The sequence below is a fragment of the Lepisosteus platostomus genome, chromosome 6, assembly GCF_059453375.1.
Source record: "Lepisosteus platostomus isolate fLepPlt1 chromosome 6, fLepPlt1.hap1, whole genome shotgun sequence".
In the NCBI taxonomy this organism is placed as follows: domain Eukaryota; kingdom Metazoa; phylum Chordata; class Actinopteri; order Semionotiformes; family Lepisosteidae; genus Lepisosteus; species Lepisosteus platostomus.
In genome coordinates, this window is record NC_142616.1 from 18,238,448 (window position 1) to 18,265,045 (window position 26,598).

The 26,598-nt window shown below is 42.5% G+C and overlaps 1 protein-coding gene across 3 annotated transcripts in view; it reads left to right on the top strand.

The window, feature by feature from the left end:
* Positions 1 to 26,598, top strand: part of adka (adenosine kinase a) — a 131,332-nt gene that overhangs the window by 99,032 nt on the left and 5,702 nt on the right. For all 3 annotated transcript variants that reach the window (XM_088634535.1, XM_088634537.1, XM_088634536.1), the window contains 2 exons: positions 10,685 to 10,720; positions 17,820 to 17,934. In XM_088634535.1, the coding sequence (XP_088490661.1) occupies positions 10,685 to 10,720; positions 17,820 to 17,934 (151 nt within the window). The remainder of the gene's footprint in view (positions 1 to 10,684; positions 10,721 to 17,819; positions 17,935 to 26,598) is intronic.

Here is a 26,598-nt window from a genome sequence, read left to right on the forward strand (position 1 = left end):
TGCATGCCTGAGGTTCATGTCAAAAGATCCTAACAGGGAACACTGAGTGGCCCAGGTCTACTGAGGAGTTTCGTGTAACCTGCATGGACGTACTTTGGGTGTGTTTCAGAATCCCTTTCTCACCATTTTATCCAGTCCGACATGAAGGTTATTTGTTCGCCAGACTTGTGGGATGTGTTGTCAGTGTGCTAGAGCCCTTGGCTGTTGATCCCTTCTGACGTGTGGGAAAGTGCGTGCTTTCTGCTGGCTGTGTGTGGGTGATGCGAAGTTCAGTCAGGAACCCCTCAGCTACAGGGAATGTTTTCCGAAGCACTGCATGCCCCATGTGGATAATTTCCCTGACGGCGTGCTCACAGCAAGAGGGAGATGTGCCTCTCGTAGTTATCGGAACGTATTGAGGGCTCCACACATTAGAACAAAGAGATGTGAAGGCTGGATTACTATCTGACAAACTAGCACTTTCCTTTTAGGCTCAGCTTTTCCGGCTAAAGCTCAGTTAAGCCTTCTCTGAGGAGGTTTCTAGTGTTTCACACATTAGCCCGGCAGTGTTTGTTCCATGCCCAGCTGATTCTGCCTTAAGGGCTTGTGAACCATAATACTTTTATTAACGAGAATGTGTGGGAGAAAATGCTTTTATTGTCAAGTAATTGAGAAAATGCTTGAATGTTGGATAATTGTGTTTTTTGCATGTGGTGTTTCTTTCATTTAAGCAGATATATCTTCTACAGCTTTGCTCTCAGCTTTCAATGAAAGGGGAACAGTATATCTATAGACACCACCAATGCAATGCAGAGCGTTTCAGATTCGTTTTCAAACACATTCACCCTTGTTTTGATCTTTTGAACTATGTTTTTTTCATCATCAAGGGTATTGTTAGCATCATTTAATTTCCCTAAACATTAACTGCCTTGTGTTAGTCATCGGCACATTGAAATATTGGCCTCTTTTACATGTGCTTGGAATGATAGTTTGTTTACTGTGCTGGAGAGATAGATGTTTGTCTGAATGAGTCTCTGGGCCAGCATGCCCAGACCCCAAGGAGGGGGATCACTCTCACAAGTGTCAGCTTCCACCACCAGAACGTCCTGGAAATCCTTCTGATTGAGCCGTAAAACATTTCACTTTGTTGAGGTTAAGGGAGGTCCTCGAGTTCTACAGTGCGGGGAAATATAAACCCAGAGAGCGCCTTAACAAGCGTCGAGAGCTGATCTCTTTCCCTGGGAGGAAAGTGCTGATGGATGTGCAGGGAGGTATTGGAGTGGGAGCAGATCAATACCGCAGACACTCTGCTGGCTCAGAGGCCAGCACTCCTCTTTCACAGCAGGGAGAGAGTGCAGGATGTCAGGCTGTCGTAAGAATGACTATGAGACGTTTAACACCAGTGCAGCTCGATCCCCTACACATCTCTAGTGCCTGTGATGTGTTGGAATTCAGAGACCGATGTGATATTTCTTATCCTCTCATCTCTAGGTTTGTGTGGGGGGGTGGGGGTGGGGGTAGGCATGTTGTGACAACTGTGTTCCTGATTTGATTTCCTCCCCTGCCAACGGTGCTGTCCTCCAGACTTCAAGTGTTAAAGACCAGACAAATTGTGATCGAAGGCGGCCTGCAAAGCTTTAATTTGATCAGTTACGTTGAGGGTGCTGGTGCCAGGTGTGAGACTGACTCCATAGTGAGACTGACAACTTGCATTCTGATATGCTTCGTTCCTGTCTAGTACATACAGAAGCATTTTGACGTTTTAACTAAGCACTATGACGTGAAGTAGGTATGGCATTGTTTCCATAAAATCCAGTTTTGCAAACTGTATATAACTATACAGTATATACATGGATTTGATTTTACAGAAAGCACCGGTTTTGTGATATTTCTAGATTCTTTCTTGAATTGTGTATATGTGCATTGTGAGAATGAATTGAAAGTTATATTGATATTGCTAAAGAGCCAACAAGTCTGGTTTTTCTGTTACCTTGAAATTACAAATCATCTTTGTTACAGCAGGTATGTAGCCTTTCACTTCAAAAACTAGCAATTAATTTTGATGTTACTGATAGAAAAATCTCTTTTCACCCAGATGGTCTTTATTGTAGCCACTTAGTGCCCAAATTGTCTTTTAAGTAGCACCCAAAATTTAGATGTTGACAGTGTTGGTTGTATAACTATATATAACCATTTCCCTGTGGAAATTATGGAATGGGAGCATTTTGAAGGAATTGGAACATATAAATTCACAAAACCAACCTTTGTAATAAAGCTGTCATTGGAAAAGAAGCCTATTTTGTGTTGAAGTGGAAATGGTTTTCATAACAATAAGACAGTCTGCAGCTCTTATTTATAAAATGATATCATATCAATGATTTGTATCTCCACTACTGTTTTAACAAAGCCCTGTTTGAGACGTGCTTTCAGCACTTCTAAGAAAACACTTTTATTAAATGTACTGTAGCGTGATGAAATAAAAGAAACTGAGAGCAGATTAATTTGAAAAAAGCCTTTCAGCTTCAGCTTGCAAATGAATCTTTCTTAGAGATTGTTACTTTTTCTGATGAAGACCATGTAAAGTGAATAAATTTGCAGGCCATTGAGCAATGCAGGAAGCGATTTGGAATTTGATTCAAAACCACAGTTTCTTGAAGTGGCCGTTGTTCCCACATGAAGTGAATGATTTAGTGTTTTGATGACCTACATTATTGTGGCTTTTTTATTGCATCATACCAAGTATTTCCTTTAAGCGGAGCATTCTGGATATTTTCTTTTTCCACAGAATTTGTCACATGTTTGTTGAACAGAAGCCAAGGGAATGCTGGCTTTTGTAAATCAGAGCTGTTTCCTTTTTCTGTGTTGCAGCTGGCGCAGGGGCCAGTCCGTGCCACATCAACAGATACGACCTTGGCCCCTGTCTCCGTTTTTTTTTGTGTTAAAACGACTAGTTAATTAAAAGCACTTAGAAGTTAAACTTTCATCTTGTCATTGAATTTGTCTTCATTGGGGCATAAAGCAATCCCTTACTCCAGGTCTTTATTTGACTTGACTGTACTCATCCCACTGTTCACAGATGAAGGTTGTGCCTGCTACCCCATGGAACAAAGCAGGGCTGTTCTTTTTGATCCCAGTGGCCAGTTACAATATTCCATCCCATTCCAAAGTATATTACATGTGTTTTTAATTGACAGGCAGTGAGACATTATTAGTTTTGAGCAAAAAAATACAGTTTTTGCTTATAATTTCAGAATGAGCCAGTGGCTTTTTTGTGTATAATTTGATATTTTGCGGCAGCATTTTTTTCTTTAACGCTGCCAAGGACTTCAGATCTCCTGGCAGATGGTCTGTGGAGCTGTGCTGTTGTGAGCCGACCCTGTGTCAGTGCCTTGAGGTGAGATTCGTGAGAGGGGCGATTGCTGCTGAGAAGGGCTCGGGATTTCCGAGGATTGTGACCAAGCTGTTGCCACGATTGCTTCTGACAGCGGACGCGTCACACCAGAAAACAGACTGAGCCCCTAAAACTGTCCCTCTGCAATATCTTTTCTTAGCAACGGGGCTGCATCTTTTTACACCGGCTCCTTCCCCTTTGGTGACCTTAACATGGTTTCAGCCTTTCCGGGAGCTGAGGTGAGATTTGCAGTTTGAGGCCCAGAGCTGAATAAACCAGGACCAGCTGGTGCCTCTGGCAGCGCGGGTGTCATATCTGTGTCGTGCAGGAAGAGAGAAACTCCCCCTTGTTGCAGCTCAGGTGAATCTGCTGGGTTGCTATGAGACAACATTTTAGTTTGCCTTGACATCGCACATCAGACATGCTCAACATGCACAGACTTTGAAACTGTTAATGCCATCTTTTGTGTTCACATTGTTGGGACTGCAGTGCTCTAACCCTGTATCTGAACAAGCAGAGCTGAAAAACATTCCAGTGTGTCAGAGGTGGAGGTTGGAGGGCAGGGACAGCACTGCAGTATCATGATCTCTTATTTAACATCAAGCAGGACCTGTAAAAGGCTTATTTAATTTAATGCATGAGCCCAGCATTTTTCCAGTCATTATCAACGTGCATTTCTGCCGGAACCATGCGCTCAGGTTTATATGTAGTATATGTTCTGTTTTCTGGGGTTAAGATTGTCATCACTAGGTTCTTTAGTGTGACTTTAGTGTTACTTTAGTGTGACTTTCATTTTGACAGCCTCATCTCTGTTTGACAGCTGTTGTGTTGGGGGTTTGCAGATACTGTAAGCTTGCATTTTATAGTTGCGGTACATATTTAAAGATGTTACTACCCTCTGAACAACGTAATGACGGTGCTTGTTCAAAGCCTTTCTCATTTTAGTGAGGGCATCTGACCACAGTGCTATTTAGACTGGCAGTGTTCTTCTGTGATGTCGGGTCAGCACTCACATGCAAGCTGCTCTGAGCAAGTCGTCTTGTTAGTGCAGAGTAAACCACCAGATCGGAGGGCTGAGAAAGACATCTCGTTTTTGGTAGTTCATTCTTAACAAAATCTGACATCCAACCAAGCACCAGAAAAACTCATTCAGAAGATTGATTTATTTAACCTGAATAACTCTATCAGCACCACGAAGAAAGAGAGTTTCCACTGCAGACATTTTTATTTTTTGAGTGTCATGGGTATGGACAGTTTAGGTAATGCTGTATTGGATGCTATTTGATTTATTCTGAGCTGAGTAAAGACCTTTTGACTTTAGATTAAAGACAATTATTTGGATTGCTCTTTTCCTCAGCTCGCCCAAGAGGAAGAGTGAAACTCAGTTGTGGGGTCTTGGCCTGCCTGTTTTTACTAGTTCGTATTGTTTTATACCAGGCAATATCAGATCCTCAGGTTTGCTTCAGAATTATGTTTGAAATGCTTAACCTATTTCTACTGACTGTGTGGTTAATATAAAGGGGTGAAAAGCTTGTTTGCAAGTGTTAGCTCAGTAGAGCATATTGCAATAGGAACAGGGATTTATCTGCTGGAGTTTACAATAAAAGATCTCAAAGTGCTTCCCTATTCAGTCACAGAGTAGGAGCAATAGAGAACAGCACAGGTATTGCACACAGAAAAATGATTTGGTGTGTGCGCGGGGGAGGGAATTTTAAACACTTCTGGTAAACAAAGGATTTTTGCTTTAAATAAATTCAGCCTGAGAAGAGATTTCTAGTCCTTGTCTCAGCTTTGGTTTGCTGTTTTGTCGCATGTCATGCATGAACAGAAATGCCGCATTCTCTGGGGAACGCTAAAACCTCAGTGTAGGTTGTTTATTTCCTTAATCTCTCCTCCTCTGAGCTTCCTACTGTCAGATGGAAGGCTAAAGCCTGTAAACACAGATTATCATATCAATAATCACCTGCTTAAGGAGACGCCCAGCCATGGGGAGTGTGGCTCAGGCAGCTTCCTGCGCAGTGCAGAGCTGCTGTGAGCCGAGCTCTGGCCTCAGGACCTGTCCGGCCACGCCAACCAGCCTGTAGGCTTGGGGCATGCTGGGGAGCAGGCCCTCGTTTTGATCTGCATTATCTTTTTTTTTTTCAATTAAAGCTTTTCTTCGTCCCGTACTCATGCCACTTGTGGGTGGGTTAGAAAATCTCCAGGGCTGTGGGCAACACTTCACAGTCCTCCACTGACTTCCGCCGCAGAGTTCAGAACAAGCAGATTGTTTTTTACCAGCACCAGTCAAATTGAAACTCTTGGCCTTATTTCAAAAGCTGTGCTCACTAGCTCTAATTACATACCATCAAGTTGCTTTTGTTTTTTTTTTATTACTCCCTTGCAAGCACTATCTGAGTGTCTAGAGAGAGCACTGTCAGGGAACTTTGCCCCTTTGTGTACAGAGGATGCCACTGGAAGGCCTTTCAGTGCCCAGCTTGTACACACTGCACTGATCTCTACTGACCAGAACAGCGTTGCTTTAAGATCGCTCTAGATACCCTAGTTTATTCCCCCAGCTGCCCCTCTGACTTCAGGCGTCTGTGCTTTGGATGTGGGTTTGCTCTGGTTCACATTCAGCCTCCTGCTCATGCCGGAAATGGAAAGCACAACCCTGAGACGCACACCATCCTGGAGCCCTAGTTGACAGAAACCCACAGTGGAGCTAGAATGTGTAATGGCTTATACACTGCAGTACACAGCAGTAGTGATCAGCCCAGATCCAGCTCTCTTCACCCAGCCTCCTCCACCGTTTGTCCAAACCACGAGCAGGCTCTCCACGAATAACATCAGGCAGTGGAGTTCTGGGAAAAATGGCCTTTCCTGAATAGCACAACATCCAATACTAAAACTCCCTATAATCTCTGTTGGTGAGCAGTTTTAAATCACAGAGTGACACTTAATCTATTCTAGGAACAGAACCTCGAAATCTGTGAAACGTTAAGACAAGAGAACGGATCATCATATAGCGCTGTTCTGTGTCCAGTTCGCTTTGGTTTCTGTCTAGTCTTTACACACAAATCGAAATGCAGCAGCTCACTGAAAGACTAGGAAAGCTACTCTTGCTGCAAATAACGTGTCAGTCTAACCTCCCCAGACCTCCTGTGTCAAAGACAGAGTTCAGTTTCTCCATTAACATCAACCTGGGGTAGCTTGCTCTAGCTAATGCTAATTTCGCAACAGCCAGGGGAAGTTATGCTTCTCCACTTATCATGTATTATTAACCCACTGTATTAGCTGGGTTTCAGTCTTTGATTTATAGTCTTTGTGAAACATTTTAATAAGATTTTTCCTGTTATGAGCGATATGCTTACACCTCATTACTTTAAGAGAGAGATGTACATAATCAGACAATAGGGACAGCTGGGATCCCACCAGGTATGGGAGACCTCAAAAGCAAACCAGATCGCTGCTGTTAGCAGTGTTGGTGGACCAGTAGGGGGCACTCTTCCCTCTGCACCATAATTTCCAAACCCATGTCTAATTTTTTTCTAATTTCTCTTAATTTTACTGGTGACACAAATTCTCGCTTCACCTGATCTGCTGTGCAGTGGGGCTGCAGGAGCAGAGTGGCTCTTGTGTGCTACACAGGTGGGGCCTCACTGCAGAGGTGGGTGAAGCAGATCCCCTGTTCTGTATATGAAGTGCGTTGCAGTCCTTTAGGGTTGAAGCATGCTGTTCAAAGGCAAGGCATTATTGCTGCTGTTATACTGCGTTTTTATTTATTCTCGTTCACTCAGGATGTCTGACAGTTTCTGTTTCTTAAAAACTGAAAAACTGTGTCTTGAAGTGCCAGTTGCAGCTTTGGTCTTTCGGGTGAGGTTTAATATAGCGTTCAAAGTATCTGGCCAGGGAACCGCTTGTTGACTAATCTAGACTTTACAGCAGTCTGGGCAGTGAGGAGTCTGTCTGACCCACAGAGAGATGCATGCTTTTTCTTAGCATCTTCCCACTGGGGAGAAGTTAGCAGCCTTTTGAGAAGCTAATTGTGAATTCTGTGGCATAATTTCCCCAGTTAAAAATCATTTAACTCAGACAATACAGATTATTGAATTTTCAGATAATGCGGCTATAATTGGTGTTATGGAAAGTACTAGGTGGTTGTGCTTGGAGGTGCTAGGATGTCATCCTGATCACTGACTCTTTAATGGAGGCTTGTCGGAGTCACCTCTGAACCACAGTCGCAAACACAGGCATCCACAACATGTGGCTGCTCTTAGCTTCACTTGCGGTGTGGGATCCCATTTCAAACAGCTGTGGAGCTCTGTGTTGTGAAGTGATATCTGTGTATTAACTCTGATTCTGGGGGAAAGTAGCAAAACCCCAAGAAAGGAATTCCAAACCTAGCAGAGGGGAATGTTAATGGCTTACACCTGCAGTAGGGTCTTAGACAAGACCACAACTCAGTTAGGAAGAAAAGTGGAAAATCTGCCATTTGCACCAAAGAGCTCCAAGACACTTCCGAGACAAAGGGTAAATTAAAATTTAGAGCAAGAAAAGGGATCTCCTCCGGTAAAGGCCACTCCCACCAAAGCATGAAGCAAATCTATAGATGGACACTGAGAGTGTCAGAGGAGTCAGAGCTCAGATCACCTGATGAGAGTAAATGGGGCACTGAAATGCCTTTTTTCTTAGCATAACTTACCATTGTATACTTTCATTTGTTTATTATTTCCTAGAAGCTAGGCAGTGACGGATTGTTCATGCTTTAGAAACCTTTTTATCACATGATGCCACCCTACTCTCCCAGACTCACACAATGTAAAAATGCCTTCACCCTGCTTTAACAAGTATATGCACAAAAATATTAGGGTGCCTGATCACACATAACTCCCACAAACCTGGTGCTTATGTTCTTTGCCTTTGTTTTTGAAATCCAGAATTACAGTGCTTTAAATAAGGGATCTTTATTGAAGGGGTTTTCTGTTTCAAGAAATATGTGCTAACACTAATCAAAGCAAATTTCCTTTTTTTAATATATTCCCAACTGCATCGGTTTGTCAAACAAACATATTTACATCAAGGCTGTTTAAATTAGCCTTTTTTTTTCTGGTTAGGAAACTCTATTTTTTTTCCCTGAACATTGCCAGGTTTGCTCTCCACTCTGTGAAATAATATTTGTAATGTCCTTTACAGAACCAGTGCTCTCAGTTCTGTCTTGTTCTTTGTCCCCTGGGTAAAAATAGAAGCTGAATAACTTGAGATACTTTGAATTTTTCCCTCTCTCTCTCTCTCTCAGCATTACGTGTATGGCGCTTACTTAGTTTTGCTTGGCGAGAAGTGGCAAGCTCACCTCCCTAGTTGGCTTTGGATTATTAGCTTAAGCTCTCTAAAAATATCTCCGTGCCTTATTGAGCCCCTGACAGTGGAAGCATCTCGTACATTCCGATAGCCTTCTATTAAATACAGGCTTCCTAGTCTGTAGAGAGTTGATATTCAGAGCCTTCCTTGTTATCTTTTACCTTCTATGTTGACCAGAGAACCCAGATAATTAGGAGGTGAAAAAATCAAAGACTGCCAAGTTTGCATGGAGAAGATTGCAACGTGAGAACTGCTAAGACATTTAATTACACTAAATATATGATTTAAATAAATTGAATGATCTCTTCAAATTAATTAGCAGCGCACATCTGAAGAGATGGTATTATCCAGGTGTTGTTCTCCCCGATGACACCTACTAACATCCCTGCAGTGCAGTAATGTATTACACACTGTACTGGAGGGACACCGAGTCCTTCAGAGACATGACCACTCCAGGAACAATTAATAAATTATGTGCCTAATAAACTGGAGCTATTACAGTCCTTTGTGCAGTCAAAAGTTATTCCTTTAGGAGACACAGTTTTCTTTTAAAGAAAACAAACTGTGGCTCTTGCTGTTGGGGCTGTTTGTCTTGTGTTTCCCTTTCCCTGCCGTATTTGAGCTTCAGTGTTTCCATTATTGCTGCGCAGATGTTCGGAAGTGTCCGCCTCCCTCACTCAGAGGGACACAGATGTTACTGTAGTAGAAACCTGTTCCTACAGTGACATTTATATTAGAATTGAACTTACTTTGGTACCGGTCGTAATGGTTAAACTGACAAATATTGTTAAACACCTTTCTGTCTGTGTTTTTTTATGGGAATTGATGGAGTTTCACAGCATTTTGTTTTCCCTTGTTTGGCAACAGAATTTGTTTGGTTATTTATTGCCAAGCCAAACTTCGTCTCCCACCGAAGGCTTTACGCAGACTTGAAGAGAAAAATGTCTTTCCTGTCTTAATTTGTTTGTCGGGGGGCCTAATTCCTTGGTGAGGTGGGTGGGCCCCTGCACGGGAGGTGGCGAACTGCAGCTGACAAGTGGAGCCTGTCAGGAATGATAGATACCTCGCGAAAGAAAAAGATCAATAACAAGAAAGAAAAAAAGGCGGAGCGCAGCAGTGCCAGGCATCCCAGCTGGGTCTGGACACCCCTGCCGCCTAGAGATCGGCCTGGCTCTGTCCCTGGCGTGGCAGATGAGTGAGCTGAGCCGTGCGGGGCAGGGCGAGGGTGAGGGTGCCCCGGGGACCGGGACTGGATCGCTCTATTGTTCTTTTTCCTAAAGGGCCACACTGTCAGCCTTTCCCCAGGGCTGCACTGGAGAGCAAAGTGCAAGACCTTTCTGACATAATTGGATCATTTAGCATCATCGCATCAACCTCTTTCACCCTGCCGGGTCAGCAGCGGTGTGTTTAAGAGCCTTGCTCGAGACGCTGTTCCAGTTGTAGGCAGGGGATCCCCAGAATCTCGCGAAATTGATCGAAATGTCCTAAAGCGAAATCATCTTGGAGGACCTGTGTTGTTGTGTCCTTCTTCATTTAAAACAGTGTCAGCGCAGCTGAAAGGAAAAAAAAAAGAAATACTTGTCAGTCATTGTCGTGGTTAATACCGCAATTTTTCTTTTTCTTTTAGTGTTGAATATCTGTTGTTTCTCTTTCTGCCAGTAGTACATTAGGTGACAACCCAGGACATTGTTGCGTTGTTCCTGAGACCTTTGATAAATTCTGATATGCTGTTGTTTTATAATGCCTCTGCTACAAGTTAAGAACAGTGGGCAGATGCTCAGGAGCAGGTGCAGGCCTTCAGAATACTAATTGAAAGGTAAACAAAGCAGAATTGGTTCATGCTACTTAATCTCCGAAGTGGCACACAGCTTGAGATAAGTGACTGAAGAAAGTGAGATGTCTGTACGCCTAAATTGTGATTTCCTCCACTATCATCAGCTCTGTAATTAACTGTTCCGTTGTGTTTTATTTCAGGAGGCTGCCACTTTTGCAAGAGAACAAGGCTTTGAGGTGAGTTGACCGACAATGCCACGCTAAACAGATCCTAAAGGATTATTTTTGCTGATAATGAAGTTCTTTTGGACAGTGATTGATGTGCTATTATACTCTGTGGGCCTTGCAGCGGTTGCCATGGAAACCTGGCAGTCGTCATGGTTTCTTTGTTCAGCCAGCTCGGTGTTATGACGCATTCTGCTAGGTCTGTACCCAACATCGCCTACAGATGTTATGTATTGAATTTTGAAAAGCCTCTTGGGAAGCTGAGAAGTTGGGCATTGTGTCAAGCTGCCTCTGCGCATCCAGGGCCTGTCAGGTTGCTTAGTTAAAAAGCTACCTCATTAACTTCATTACACTCCAGGAGGATTGTCTGCTGCAGCGGAGGCTGATACAAGACTAAATTGTAAACTATTAAACCATTTTAATAACTGAATTACTGCCACCTGTGGTTTAAAGATTCTGTAAATAACAATTGAGTGGATGTTCGCCCATAAAATATGCCAGAACAAAAGGGAATGTTTTCCAGAATAAAGGTAGAGCTGATTTTAGCATGTTTCTGTCAGCTGTAGAAAAGACATTCCTTCTGTTGTTATTTCAATGCGATACAGTTCTAGATAAAAGGTCACGGACTTGGAAGGAGTGTTGGGTATAATAGTTGAAACAGTTTTATCATTTTAGACAGAGTTATCAGCGTGCCTGTATCAGAAACTTGGTTATGTTACTTCACACTGTCAGAACCAGGCTGAGAAATGACACTGTTGCCTTCAGATTCACCAGTGGTATTTTACCGAATGATGCATTTAAGATTTTGTAATAATTATTTTTCAAGTTTTAAGGTACAGGATCTATAAGCTGTAAAATAGGAGAAAAATCTTCTCTTTCAAAAATCATTTCAGAAGCATATGAATCAAGTGTAATCGGGCTGCTTGAGTGTTCTGCCTGCTTACTCAGTTGAGCAGGGTTATGGAGTGGTCACCTGGGGCTCTCAGGGGTCTGAGGGGTCAAGAGAGAAAGCTTATGCTGTTCCTGCTTGTGCGCACCAATCTAAATTGGACCACTAACGAAGGCCAGCTGATGTTCCCAGCTGGTACTCACACTGACACCCCAGTTTGTTTTGGTATGAAGTTACTCATGCGTACTGTGTAGCAGCCATTCGTATCCTCTGAATGCCCTCCTCGCTCTCAAAAGACGTTTTACTTACCTCCTTAAAATTCAGCACCACTGGTACTGTGTTTCGTATCTTAATTACACTGGAGAGTCCTTGGGCTGTATTATTTCAGCGCCGTGATAGCAACCTGCAATTTACAACACAGGCGCTTTCCTCATGATAAGATTCTGTGATTAATAAAGTTGAGTCAGGCTGATTTAATGGAGAATTAAGCAACTTTCCTGACAGGACAGAGAATGTCTTTGAAATGTGAAAAATCAATCTGCTCACCCCCAGACCCTGAACATCACTGACTCACTGCTTTTGGTAACATGACAAATTCCTGTGTGTAAACCAGTCCTAAGTATAACGTGTAAAAGTCTTCTGTTCATTCATTAAGCTTTCTCTATTTTTATAGTCTCTGAAGGCAATAACACACTAAGGCCTAAAACAAGTCAACCTGTTTTCATTCTCCGGAGCTCAGTAAAAGTGGTTAATTGTTACTACACCAATTTACATTATTTTTCTTTTTAAAACCATCATTATATCCAGCTCCCTATACAATTGAATATTCAGTTGTGTCTTTTAAATAGACATAGATGCTGTAAGGTACAGATTAGTTGGAATTTAATATTTTCTTGGTGCTGTTTCATAAACAGGTTACACCAGAAGATCAGTTCTTTGCTAGATTTAATAAAGACACACTTTTGCTGAGCAGAATTTGACACCCTGATAAAGCTGGAGTGTTTGTTCATAGCTTATTATCAAAGAGATTTAATACCCTTCATAAGTAGAGTTTAACAGAGTTGTTGTCACCTTCAGGAACTGTAAATGTCTTTTTTGTTTGAAGTATCCACAGTGTAGAAAAAAAAGGACAAGATTTTAAAAACCTTAGGGCTCATTCCTGATTTAAATTCAGAGAAGTAATTATAAATTGGAAATTGGTAGGTTGCTTTGATGGCAAAGTTAATTCAGTGAAATTTTGGAATTCTTTGTTGTTGATTTTGCGCACTTCTGTGACTTACTAGCAACCCATACAAAGTGTACCCTGCCTGGTGCCAGTTGCTTGCTGGGATAGGCTCTGGCTCCCCAACAACCATGTATTGGATACAGCGGTAAGAAAACGAATGATGGATGGATGGGTGTTCTGTTTCAATTATTAATGCTGCATCAAAACCAGACCTATTGAAAGGATAGGATCATTAGAATGTTTTATTATTTTTATAGTATCTGGAGCTTGTCATCCTACCTCTATTCATTATGCTTATGAATTCCAGCTCATGTGCAGTAGAATTCTGAAGGCCAGGGAACTTGATGATATAGCCACCCATTTTTTCAATCTACTGGTTGTGTACAATCAGTTATATTGCTCAGTCATATGCCCGTTACATAAGATCACAAACCGGTGGAGGCCCTTTAGACTATCTAATGCATTTGATACAGGTAGAAGGAAAGAAAAGACTAATTTAAAGTAATTTCATAGTTTGTTGTGTGGTCACTCTGGCCTATATGAACAGTGGCCTAGAGTCTACCAGCATCTATAATTCTGCAGGACTTTCCATGAAAAAGTCAGCTTATGTCTGTTTGATGGAGCCAGAAAAACATAGTTTTGGGCATCGTTCCGGAGATCGCATGAATACTCGATTGGGTTCAGATCTGGTGACCAAGCAGCGCCATGCTCATCAAACCATTGGGCAACCACGTGGGCTCTGTGCCTGGAAGACACCCCTGCTCATAGGAATGAAATACAGCAACATGGGGTGAAGATGATCACTCAGTACCATTAAACAGCAATGAGTCGTACTACGAAAATGCGTCCTACAGCATTAAGAGGTGCAGAATTCTTTATGTCGGCTCCATGAATGCGCTTGTCCATTAGTTAAGAACAAAGTTGCTCTCCTGCTTTCCCTTGGACTTTGAGTTAATGCACAGATATCATAGTGCTGGACTATGCACTTCCATCCACTTTTACCCTTTGCTGATGTCTTTCCCTTGGTGTTTTTCACATCATTACTCAAGAAACATCAGAATTCTGAGCTGTCTTGTTCCCTGAAGTACCTGGCAGACTATCACCCTTGTTTCAGAGTCACTGAGGTCTCCGCATAAAGCTATGCTGTCCATAATTACAGGCAATCAGGCCTATCCTGCATTTTTGTATATAACCCTAAGCATGTTGGGATGTTATTTGTTTAGTTATTGAGTGGGCCACACCTGTTTGGTAGTCCTTGCCTTCAACGTACTAGGTTTTCCTGATTTACCCTGGTATTGCCAATTTTTTGTCCACTATCTATAGCAATTACTTTCTTTCATATGCTTTAGCGTAAAACTAAAGTTATGGAATTCTTTAATTACATAGAATAAACTTCACACAAAAACAAACTGACTAAAAAAGCTCCTTTTTGCATCTGAATTTCAGAAACTATAAAACCTGTAACCTAATCTGGCCTGTTGTCAAAATCTACTTTTTCTGTGCTTTAGTTTTGTGTTCAACTTAAACACTGGCTTATCGGGTTGGGAAATATAGTTTTGTTTGTTGGAGAGAGACCAGGTTCTGTTAACAAAAACAGTTAAATGTAATTTTTGTGCTGATGGTATCGTTATCAAGGTCGCTTTATAGAAAATAAAATGCAAACAATAAAAAGTTAAGATGTGTAGATCAAATATTGGTTGATGAATACAGAGTTGCAAAAAGGCTACAAGAAATAAACAAGTAGCAGGGATGCCTGTGATCTTGCCATACCATGGCGATAAAAAGGGGAAACTGTTGATTAAGCCCCCCGTTCTGTATTTTTATTGCACCCTTGGGCTACAGACTTGACTGCGCCTGGTTTAAATTCAGTCACAGTGACAAATTGCTTTTGCTGTTGCCTGCTAACCACCACAGTATTAACCTTTCCATTAGCACTTACTTAGAGAGTCTCACACCGCTTTTTTCCCAAGAACACTAAACCTTTTAAGGCTGATTAGAGGACATGTTTGGGAAGCGTTTAGAGATCGCGCCCTTTGGCTGGAGCACGGCGCCGTTCAATATCCAGCCAGCACAGATGACGGAGACTTGTTCCTGTTGTTGTGTGAGATGTCGGAACGCTCCTTGCAGCAGCATATCAGAGAGGGGAGAGCCCTGTCTGTATTTTTAGCCATTCCACTGAGCAAGCTGAAATGAGTCGTTTCCTTCATGCAAGTGCGGGAAAACCGATCCAGACATTCCACCTGCTTGTGATGTTTTTTTGATGGGTTAATTAGGAAGTAACACTGACAGGTGGGTTTGGATCAAAGCGGAGCATACTGGAGAGGCCTGCGGTCCCCAAGCTCACATGCCTTTGCAGCAGGATACCGTGTGGTGCAGAGATATTCGTGACTACGAATGGGCAGATATCAGGGTTTGTTCCTCCCAATCTCTTTGCTCTCTAGAAATGTTACTGTGATGACGGTAAAGCCTGATTCCCAAAACACAGCACTCCTCTTGTGCTGTAACTGGTAGATAGATACATCGTAATTCATTAAGGGATACCAGTCCTCCGCAACTGCAAACAATTTGTGAGATTTTACTATTCACACTAATAATAATTTAAGCGCCTAGTAAGTTTACCTACAAAGTTAATTAAATGAGAGACAGATTTCTGCGCTCTTGAAGTCTTTAAATTCTTGCACTGCATCTGCTATTTAAATGAATGTTTGGTTAGGAGGCTACATGCGTATTTCAAGCTGATCTACAAGCCCCTTGTGTTCTTGGTAATGCTACCCTCCTTTGTTGCTTTTAACGAAAATCTTTCCATCACTCACTGTTAAAAGGTGTTTGGAATTAGCTGAGTGTTATTGTGTGTGTTTTGTTCGGACTCTGGAGGAATCTTGCAGGAATCTTTCTGTGTGTCTTGTAAGTGTGTGTTGTTAAAGAACATCTATAAAGATAAATTAGAATGAATGTGTTCGATTTCCTTTCTGTCGAAGATGTCGGTATGTACCGTAACTGTTTTCATATTTGTTATATGTTGTTAACTGTTGTATTTGTTAGTGTGAGAAGGTTTTTTTCTGCTGTTCAGGAATACCCCTTTGGGTCTTCTTTAGTGCCATTGGACAGGAGAGGCCAGGGACATAAACCCAATATCAATGCCATTTTCAGATATTTTCAGATGATTAGCAGTAAAATAAATGTTTAAAAAGTACTATTGCCCAGGTATGATGATAAGCCATCTGGAAATCGTCTTGATCCCAGAGTTTTTCTAGTATGCAGGGTCAGGTACTTCTGTGCTGCTCTCTGTTGTGTCAGACTAATTGTGAGCCTATGTCTCCGTGCCTGACCTCGTCTCTTGTCCTCCAGAGCTCTGTTTGTCCTGTGCTTGTTGCGATGGGTGTGTCTTCCCACACACCTTCCGCATGACGCCTTGCTTCTTCAAAGGGTTTAAAAGAGGACACAAAAGGGAAGAGACCTATTAATGTGAAACTGAATATCCTGTGAAAAATACCTAGCAGTCATGGTGTGTTGACATGCTGGGATGTTTTTCAGAAAAGTGATTGTTTACTTGCTCCTCCAAGTTGCTTTCTATTTTTATTTCAAAACAACAGCACCTTATTCTGTTTGTCTTAATGAAATCCTCTTCAAACAGCCTAATTCCCAGCACAGCTGGTCACACTATCTCTCCATTCAGAAGAGATGCTGTGTTAGTGTTCCAGGCAGCTACATGTCTGAGCACAGCAGTCTGAAAACACAGCTCATTTCGAAGCTCAGGAATTTTCAGATCAATTACAAGAGAAACTTAAAGGTGTGTGTGTGTATTTGGGGGGGGGGGCAATAGAAGAGCAGCTGGAAGCTCTTTTTGGTCCAGTCCAGAGCTCTTTTAAAAGTAACCTATCAGCAGCTGGGAACTGTGTTAATGGAAAAAGTAACAGCTTTCGGCTGGCAGTGGAACAGTGACCGAGGCTCAGCCCGGGCTTATACCACAGATCCAGATTCAGGCTTTAGCTTACTCTGAATGGGGAAAGTGAGGAAAAAGTCAGAAAGGCCAAACCGTCCCTCCCCTTCTGTTCTGACAGCTGGATGGTGTGATGTTTAGGTTGCACAGATGTGTGGCCTATTCACAGGATATTCAGAACTGAAACAGTGGCCTCTGATTTGACTCCAAGATCCTACTGCTCCATATTCCTTGTTCTTTCTTGCTGTCTTTTGATAACTCGAGGTTTTTTTTTTTTCTAAAAAAAGGCATGTTATTCTTTAGTAAAATAACAAAGGAGAAATTGATGTCAACTCAGACAGGTCGGAGATGACTAAGATCATTTTGCTCTGCTCTCTGTGCCGGGGAGCGTGCAGGTCAAAAGCTTGCCTGGGGCACAACTGGACATCTGCTGCCTGCCCAGACCGAGCCCAGTGGGACAGTGTGCAGTGCTGTTACCACTCCTCTGGAGAGGAGAGAGCTTTGCATAAATTTAGACTTTTAAATCTGACTTCTGCTCATCATTCTTTCCTCATCTTTATTTTCTCTGTTGATCTAAATAGAAGGTCATTTTATGAAGGAACCACTGGGGTCGGAGATGATCTCTTGTTGGGTTTTTAAGTTTCTTTTAATAATAATAATAATAATAATTGCTTACACTTATATAGCGCTTTTCTGGACACTCCACTCAAAGCGCTTTACAGGTAATGGGGACTCCCCTCCACCACCACCAATGTGCAGCATCCACCTGAATCCAGCATCCACCCATTTAAGGTTTTTAAGTGGCAAACCTTCACGAACCCTAACATGACTTCCAGTAAGTCCACGTCATCTCCCTGGTGGCGATGAAGCGCTTTCTCTTTCTTTTGCCGCATTGCTGTTGCCGCGCTTCTGCGCGATATCTGGGTGCTCTGGAGGGCGAAGTCCAGCTGGAACCTCTCGACCCCGTGGGCGTGTGTTCTCCCCTGACGTCCGGGACCCCGCCTTCTCCTCCTCCTGCGTGTTAAAGTGACGGGCCTGTGTTGTCCTCTTGCTGCAGACCGAGGACATTGAGGAGATTGCGAGGAAGGCCCAGAGTCTGCCCAAAGTGAACAAGCGGAGGCAGCGCATCGTGGTCTTCACCCAGGGGAAGGACGGCACTGTGGTGACCAGCGGTAAGCCTCCCGTCGCCAACGTGCTCTGTTTTAGAGTTCAGCGTCCAGTTCACTGTCCGAGCTCACATTTGGGGTTGCAAAGAAAGGACGACCTTTGAGTGGGATCTCCATTAGAAGTGCTTTAAGCAGCATTTCTGGCAAAAGTGTTTATTTTATTTAGATGGAATTATTTTTATAGGCTCTTGTATTTAAGCCTGCTGTTGCTCAGAAGAGCAAAGTTCCATGTACCCATCAGAATCTCAAATACTAATTATATATATATTCCCCTCAACTTTATATCTCTAGACTTCTACTTTTGTATTTTAATAAATGCAAATTTGAGGTTTCAGAAAATGATATAGTTCTGATCAATTGTGACCAGACAATTATGCACACTTTTCATAAAAAATATGGTGTCGAAGGGTTTCCTTGGTATCACTAAACAGCTTATGAAGAGATCACCTTAACAACAGAGTGTGAATCATTTTAGTCATTTTCCACAACAGTGTTTGAAATTAAGTCAGTGCTGGCTTTGACCTCCTGTCTCTCACTGATTCAGTGTTTGTATCCGAAAGGCTGTTGTACAGGGAGCCGTTGCCGCGGTAACCGAGGGGTGGGGGGGTGTGTTCCTGGGAGTTTGGAAGTTGAGCTGAGCCGTGGAGGAGAGAGAGTCACAGTTGTAACTGATTAGGCCAGCAGGCTCTGCGGCGCAGCTCGAAGAATGAAAGAGGGGGTGGGGAGTTTGGGGGACCGGAGAGAGAATTCTAGTGCCTCTTCCCTTCAGAGCGCGGTCCTTCGTGCACACGGCAGGAGTCACTGCGTTTTTTGCTGGGGAAGTGTGTGGGGGGGTAACACTTATTCTAGAATGTACCGCTGGCTGACAAAAACACAGGGCCGTAACTGGAGGGGCAAAAATAGCATTTCTGAGCGGGAGCCTCATGAGACAAAACTGGGGTTTGGAAGCAAGAGTTGAGACGTGGCGGTCTGGGGTTCCTGGCCTGGCAAGGTGCTCTCCATGTCCGTCGCCAGTGGCCTGTCTCTTCTACCCCAGTGTCTCCCGGGCTGCTTCGGGAGACAGCGCGTTCTGGATCGAGCCTCGTCAGCGGGAAAGAAACTGCGCTAACAGATAAGCCTCCGCTATCGGGAGGACCAGAGCTCCCCCATCCAGGCAGCCGCGAGCCCCCCCCCAGAGGTTCGGAGAAAATGAACACGTCTGGTGTCCCGTAGGTGTTTCGTGGTGATGAATAACACCTGCTGGCCTTTTTCATCTGCTCTTTATGAAGACAGAGTTGTGTGGCTCCGTGAACTTTATATAAAAAGCGTGATGAATGGGAGGAGGATGAAGAGATATGTTGTGATGTCGTCTACAAAGGCAAACATGATAAATGTCAAGGAATTCCAGGGCCCTGGGATGAGCCATACAGTAGCACTCGGCATCGCCAAATCTGACTGCTCCGTTGTTATTCATGGCAGCCAAATAAATGTCAATATAAAAGAGAATTAAAGATTTTTATTTCCCAGAGGCGGACCTCTAATACGGCTTGATCTTTCATTTCATTTGTAATTTGTTCTGTTGTCGGGATGCAATCGTTCGCCAGGCTCCGTGTGTCATGTTAAGTCATTTAATAATGATTAAGGACGTAAAAATGCCTGGCCTATGGGGCAATTCTCCAAAGAGATGCCAATTTGTTATTGTTGTTTTTTCCCCCTGAATATTAAATCACCCGTTTCCTCACCTCTTGGCGTTAAACATGCTTATTGAAAGCCGCAAGAGAGGTGCTGTCCTTAATGGTGCTTTCAGGGACTGCTGACCTGCACAAGGCCTGGCTGATGCACCTATTAAAGTACTAATTAGGCTCTTTGTGCCCTGAACCTCTGCAGTGGAGCGAGCTAATAAATGAGCATTTGGGAGGTCTGCTGCGTTTAATAGCTGATGAGAGACCGACTAGGCCTTTAATTTGTTCTGCGCTGTGCAGAAGTACTGTTTTAATGTTATGTAGGCCCGTTTGATAGTTAGTAGTTAATGGGTTTAAGGATCTCGTCCAGCCATTCCTTGAGAGAAACCAGGGTTTTCGTTGTGTGACAACACGACGAGATAGATAGCTTGTGCCTAAACACCCCAAAAGTTGAGAGGTGGAAAGGAGATGAGGGGCAGCACCCTGGAGGAGGTGAGTTTGATGGAGCGCCTGAGAAGCCAGTGAGGTTAGTGATCCTGGATCTGGGAGGAGATGTGTGAGCCAGAGAGGGGTGTCAAGGAGGAGAAGTAGGGGTGACTAGCGGTGGAAGTAGGAGGAGGTGAGGACTGAGAATGACGAGGAAGAGGATGAAGGAGAAATAGAGGCAAGTTCGTCGGAGTGGTAGGGGAAAAGTGCAGGAGTGGGACCAGGGCTGCAAAGCGAGGCGGATGCAGAGCAGAGCCTATAGAGATTGTTGATAGGAGGTTGGATGGTCATTTTCAGAAGTCGGCAAGCTCATTTCTTCCCATGCTGATGCTGTTAATCAGAACAAGACAGCAGAAAGAGAACAGGGAAATACGGAGAGCATCGGAGTTAATTTAATGCAGAACCTAGCATGTGGTCTCAGAGCGCTCTCCTTTGAATCCATTCTAATACTTCCAAAACAATGTATTTTAAGTGCCTGGCGGGGTAGAGGATTCACTCAGAAGGTGAAAATGAGCTCTTCTTTCCCGATAAGTTATTGGTTTGACACAGAAGGTGAAAACTAAAATTTGTTTTTGCACTTTCACCAAAAGAATACTTAGATTTTCATTTAAATAACATCCTGAAAAATAGAAGGTGAAATCTTTGACTGAGGTCTGAACCTCACAAAAGTCTAGACTACAGTACAGCCTAGATAGCTTGTTGTGGTAAGTAGAATCTTAAACCATCACAGCGTGCCTGGTTATTGCTATTAGTATATACAGTACCTGACGGTTTTAATGTTAGAAAGTTTGGGAATGCTTTTCGTTAAAATCTATTTGGATTCTGAATTTGCAGTAAACATTTACTGTATACCTCATCATCATAATCCATGAATTCTACCTCCCTTGACTGCAAAATTATACAAACTTTTTAACTTCGTTAGCAGTCTACCCTTCACTTGGCCTGTCTCATTATAAATCTGCCCATCATTCCCTTCAGCTGATGCTCTCTAAAGCTGAAAATCCCCGCTGAATGTTTTTGTAGGGATTTACCTACCCATCTACATTCTCTTTTTGAAGGGTTTGAATTTTTTATTTTTTGGAGTGCTTGTTTTTTTTTTGCGAGTTTTAAAAAATTGTGCTTTGAAGTTCTACCTGTTTCTAATGATACCCCCAGAGATGGGCTTCTTGGTTCAGAAGCTGTTTTGCTGCCGTGTGCCTTATCGAAAGGGCATTATCCATAACCGGGAACACACCTGTCGAAAGTGTTCTGCACCGGCTTTGGAGATTCAGTATAATCAATTTAAAATTTTTAATTGAAAGAGGCGTTGAATAATAATGCTTTTCCCCTTAAAAATAGTTAAAATTGGTTAGTCCTGAGTGACTACAATACAAATTGAAAAAAGGAAAGATCATGGGATGCTTTTTTTCCATAGTGGTGGAAATGTGAGTTTAATATACGGTATGCGTGTTGCATGAATCGAGATTTCACCCAAAATTGTTGCTTATTTGGCTTAAGCTTCTTCTCTACAGACTTCATTGTGATATGTGTAATTATTTCTGTATATATATTGAACCTAGAACTTAAAATGGTCATATCATAGCATACACTTTGTATCATATAAGCTGTAACAAACTTAATTGTTTATTTTAGACACTAGTTAGAATTCATCACGCACAATAGAAAAAACAGTATTTTTTAAGAGTGCAGTAGCATGAATTTGCTAACTAGACAAGTTTGATGTTAAATATTGCTAAACATCCTTGGTAAGTCTCTGCATAGTAATCAGAATTATGTCCTTATGGGATTTTAATCAAATAGATTACTGTGAGAACAGATGTCACTTATGTCAGCCTCTCTCTCTCTCTAGAGAGAGAGAGAATATGTGAGTGCCGAATCTTGTTTCTCAGTGCTGTTGCTCATTCTGTCCTTGTTGTTTTGCTGTTGCTTGGTGTGTAACTTCACATCCCGTCGGGACAATTCTCAGAGCAGACCCTGTGGCCTGGACAGCTTGTTACAGCCCGGAGGTTGATGTGAGGAGGTACAGAGGTGAGGACTGCAGAGTCACGCCGGCTTCACTGTGGCCTCAGCGTCACATTGGAGCCGGACTGTGCCTTTGAAGTGTCTGGCCAATTTTGCCACCAGCAGTCTTGCGTGAAAGGGAAATGTATCGAGGCAATTCCTAGATAGAGATGAATATAAAATGCGATATCCACCCCTTCTCCAGCCCAAACACCCACTCCTACAAGCACTTCTGCATGCACACAGATTTTCATATTTTTAAACAGGGCCATCCCTAGCTTCGGTATGTTTTCATGTACTATTCTGTACTCTGCCAGAATGAAACTCAGCATGGGGTGAAGGTGGACCCAAAACATTTAGCTTTGGCACTTTCACATATTAAACAAGACATTTTTGATTCATACTACTGTCATTGTGAGGATTCTTCCTCCATTCAGTCATCACACATATAATTCATCAATAACTCTGATACAGACTCTCATACACGTTCACACCCTTGTTCACACATTTTTTCACACTGCCACTCTCAGATACAACTTCACTCTCAGATACAGACTCACAATCTCTGATAGGGACACACTCTCTGATACGGTATCTGTATTCTGTATCAGAGATTCTGTATCTGAGATTTGCACTCAGATACAGACTCGCACAAACACTCAACTTCTCTTCCTGTCAGTTGTTACTCCTCTGACCTCCTGACTTCATGTGTCTCATGGATAAGACTAATTAAAGCCGATCTTCTCTGTATGACTTGTTTCCTCTTGTCCCACTGGATCAGCCAAGACCACCCGACCTCTTTTTACCAATTTTACTCTCAGACAGATTCTCTAGAACCTGAAGGTTAAAATCGGTGGGTCTCATAACAACAAATTTCGACGTTTCCCCAACGTTCGGATGGGGAGCTGTGTCTAGTGTTAACTAGTGTTAATTCCACACTAGTAGAAAGAAACTAGAGAGAAAGAAGAGACTTGACGTTTTCAGCTGTTGAGATTCCTCGGGTGTTCAATCTGGTCTCCAGACCTGATGGCTTAACAACAGAAACAGGTCTCTTCTTTCTCTGTCCATTTCTGCGTGGGATTAACCTTTACACATCCCAAATTTGACAATGCCTTTTAAAAAACAATAAGTGACACAGAAAAATGACAGAGCAGCCCAGCTCTTGGGGGAGGGGTTTGTGGCTTGCTTGCTCAGCCTGGCTGTGCTGGTGACGTGCTCGAGGAGATGAAGATGACACTCCTGTAGTGAGCCCTCGCTGCCAGTTCCACTTGTCTGGGCCGGGATTTTGCTGCTAGTTAGGAAACAGACTCTATGTTGACCACCCTGCCGGAGAAGTGCCTCTCATCTTTGTGGCTGAGCCTTTATAGTGCTTTATAGAGCAAATTAAATGTTTCAGGCTGAGCGTGATGCGGGGACTGACGTGAAGTAATCTTTCTCACTGCAGGCCTCTGAAGGCCGGAGCCCTGGTTTCTCAGCCTGTTATTGGCTGACATTGGTGTGCTCCAGTTTCCCATGGCTCAGTGACGCCCTGTCATTACAGACGTCTGCAGAGAGATAAATATTTCTACTAGTGATGGGCATGGATTTGCCACACAAGACGTACACTGTAAAAGTTTCAGATAAAAGTAGGTGAGATTTAAAATATGAATTTGATTAAAAAGCTGTCTGGATCATCTCTTAAGTGAAAGTCATCAGCCCATCAAATAGTTAATATGGAGCAAATGCCTCTTTCAGTTACCCATGTTTAACTGTGCAGTGCATTCAAAGGGAAACTATTTTTAGCACAGCTGTAAAAGTCTGTAATGCCACAGTGATGTTGTAAATGTTTATGATGTGAAAGTATCAACTGCATGGTTCTTAGGATTAGCATAAACAAATATGCATATGGTACATATCTCATAAATCATGTTTTGTAATTCCTGCACATGCTGATAGAACAGTATCATTTCCAGGAATGATATGAGAATGTTAAAGATTTCCCTGGACTAAAGCAAATCCTTTTTTTTTCCAAAAGGTTAAATATGAGACAAAGGGAAAGGTTGCATTTTATGCTCCAGGCTTTTTTTAAGAAAGTTGTGAAGAAAAAGAAATACCCCCCCCAAAAATGCCCAGCAAAAAAGTCCAAAAAATTCTTCAGCAAAAGAGATGATCGGTTTAGTCGGGGATCCAGTTTATTTGTGATTTATATGAACTTGTAAGGCAAGCACAGTCACTATTAAAAAAAAAAGTCATCTGTACTGAAGTGAAGCAATGTTTACAGACAGACCACAGGCCAATAACAGCAATGAAACAGTATCTTGGCAGCAAAGTTTTAATTACCATGCCTATTAAATAGTTCTGCCAATCCGCTCTTTGTGTTTTACATTAACATAAAATTGGTCTCGGATTAGTCATTGATTTCACTGGAGCTGTCTTTATACAGCCAAATTCAATAATCTGCTTCGAATGAAAGAAGAACTCTGCCTTTTGATTAAAGACATGGGGAAGCAGGTTGAGAGAGGAGCTCAGCACAGTGTTTAGAGTGCAAGTTTCTGTTTTTCTTAATCACATTTCTCTTCATGATCATTTTCTTCTAGCACTCTTGCCATTATTTCCTTTATGAGACTTATGTGAATGAGCCTGCAGGCCCCCGTGCTTTGTGCCTACAGTGAGTCCTTGTACTGTATTAATTAATAGTTTGTGTATGTGCTGTAATTTGTTCAAGGAATCCTGTTCACAAAAGCTGATCTCTCAGATAATATTATAAGCTGTGCAGCTTTTTTATAATGAAACACCCACACCCCCCACGCACACAAAGTCAAACAAGCAGATGTGTTAGGTGTTATCCCACTATAAGGAGGGTAATATGTAGATTAGACACAACAGTTTATTAATAAAGTATCACGATGCACAGCTTATACTGCAGTTTGTGGGTTTTTTTATTGTAATTTAAGACGTGTACATATATATCATTTGGATTCTAAGCATCTGCTCCGCTTCCATGTGTTCCAAATTCAATTCAGTGTTGCCTTTGGCACTTAAGAAAGAGTTTTGGACACCATTTGGCTACCAAATGGTGGAAAATCCAAAGAGCACACAGATTGTCCGAGCGCAGCCCTGCTCATTTCAGACATCCTCTCGATATTATCATATCAATTGACGCAGCTTGTCGGAGACAAAGCAAGGTTATGGGAACTACCTAGAGCATCATGCACCATTAAACATCAATGCCGTCTACACGCACATGTGCAAGTTCAGCCTTGTTCAAGGTGGAAGTGCAGCTCTGTGCTACTTGATGTCTTGTAAATTTAAAGAAAAATAAGCAATAAAAACAGTCATCATTTTAAAGACAGTTTTCCCAAGTGCTTGTTTTTTTTTTTTTACAGTGTAATGAATTTGTTTTACAATATCACAACTGTGATCCAAAAAGGATTTAGAATATTAACATCTGGTCGGTAATGGTTGCTTTGTTTTTATTTTCAGCTCTTTTTTTTGAAGGAAAGAAAATATTGCAGTAGCTATTTTGCCGTCTAGTTTGCATTTTAAATCATTCGGTTTCGTACCAGGCTTGCTTACATTTTCTTTGTACTAAGTCACAGATTTAAATGAATAATTGAAATCATGCCCTTGCTAATTAACAATAGCCTAATAAATGACTTGAGTGTTTGAATTCTTGAAAACCAGATGGGTTGGTTAGTTTTCCAGGGACTCCGGCCATTTCGGGTTCTGTTGTGATGTATGGCTACAATAGCTCGTTCCAGTAATCAGTCCATATTTCTGCCATGACTCACCAGAATGGAGTCACCTGGAGCAGCCCCAGTGTGCGCTGACTCCCGGCCAGCTGGGCTATATTTTCCCCGGAGCGCAGCGGAGCAGCTCGCGGCCGGCCAGCTCTGTGGCTGCAGTCAGGCTGATTTGGGTTTCCATCAGGAGCTCAGTTCCAGCCTCCTGGAGGAATTTTGGGAGCACCTACCTTTATTCATTTTTTTTTCCCCCCACAGAAATGATGAACCATCCGACACACAACCGCGCCGGGTGCTGTCAGTTTGTGTTAAGGAATTTTATATTTAATTGAAGGGGCGTTGGTGGCATTCAGTGTCATTTTGTCAGGTTGTGTAGAAGGTATGAAAGAGAGAATTGTTTCCGCTCAGACCCAAGCAGCAGATACTGCTGTCATCGCGAAGCCTGACACCTGACTGACATGGCTGACGTTCCACGTTCAAGTGAGGCTGCCGTTCCTGTGTTTATGCTAATGATGCCTCACTAATTCCCGACCGCCTCAGTGCCAACTGGTCCTCTCCCACACACTCCCACACAAGTAGGATTTAGTGGACTTCTGCCTCCTGGGAAGTCCTCAGCCTTTTGACACATTTATACCTGTTTCAAATCTGAAACGTCACGGATTCTCCTAATTTCATTCACAACACTGATGCAATCTGAGTTGTCCTGCAGTAAATGTATGCCTCCATGTCTGTTGATTGCTGCCACGTTTCACCTCTATCTCAAACTCCCGTTGAAATTTGAATATTGTTTTTAGGAAAAA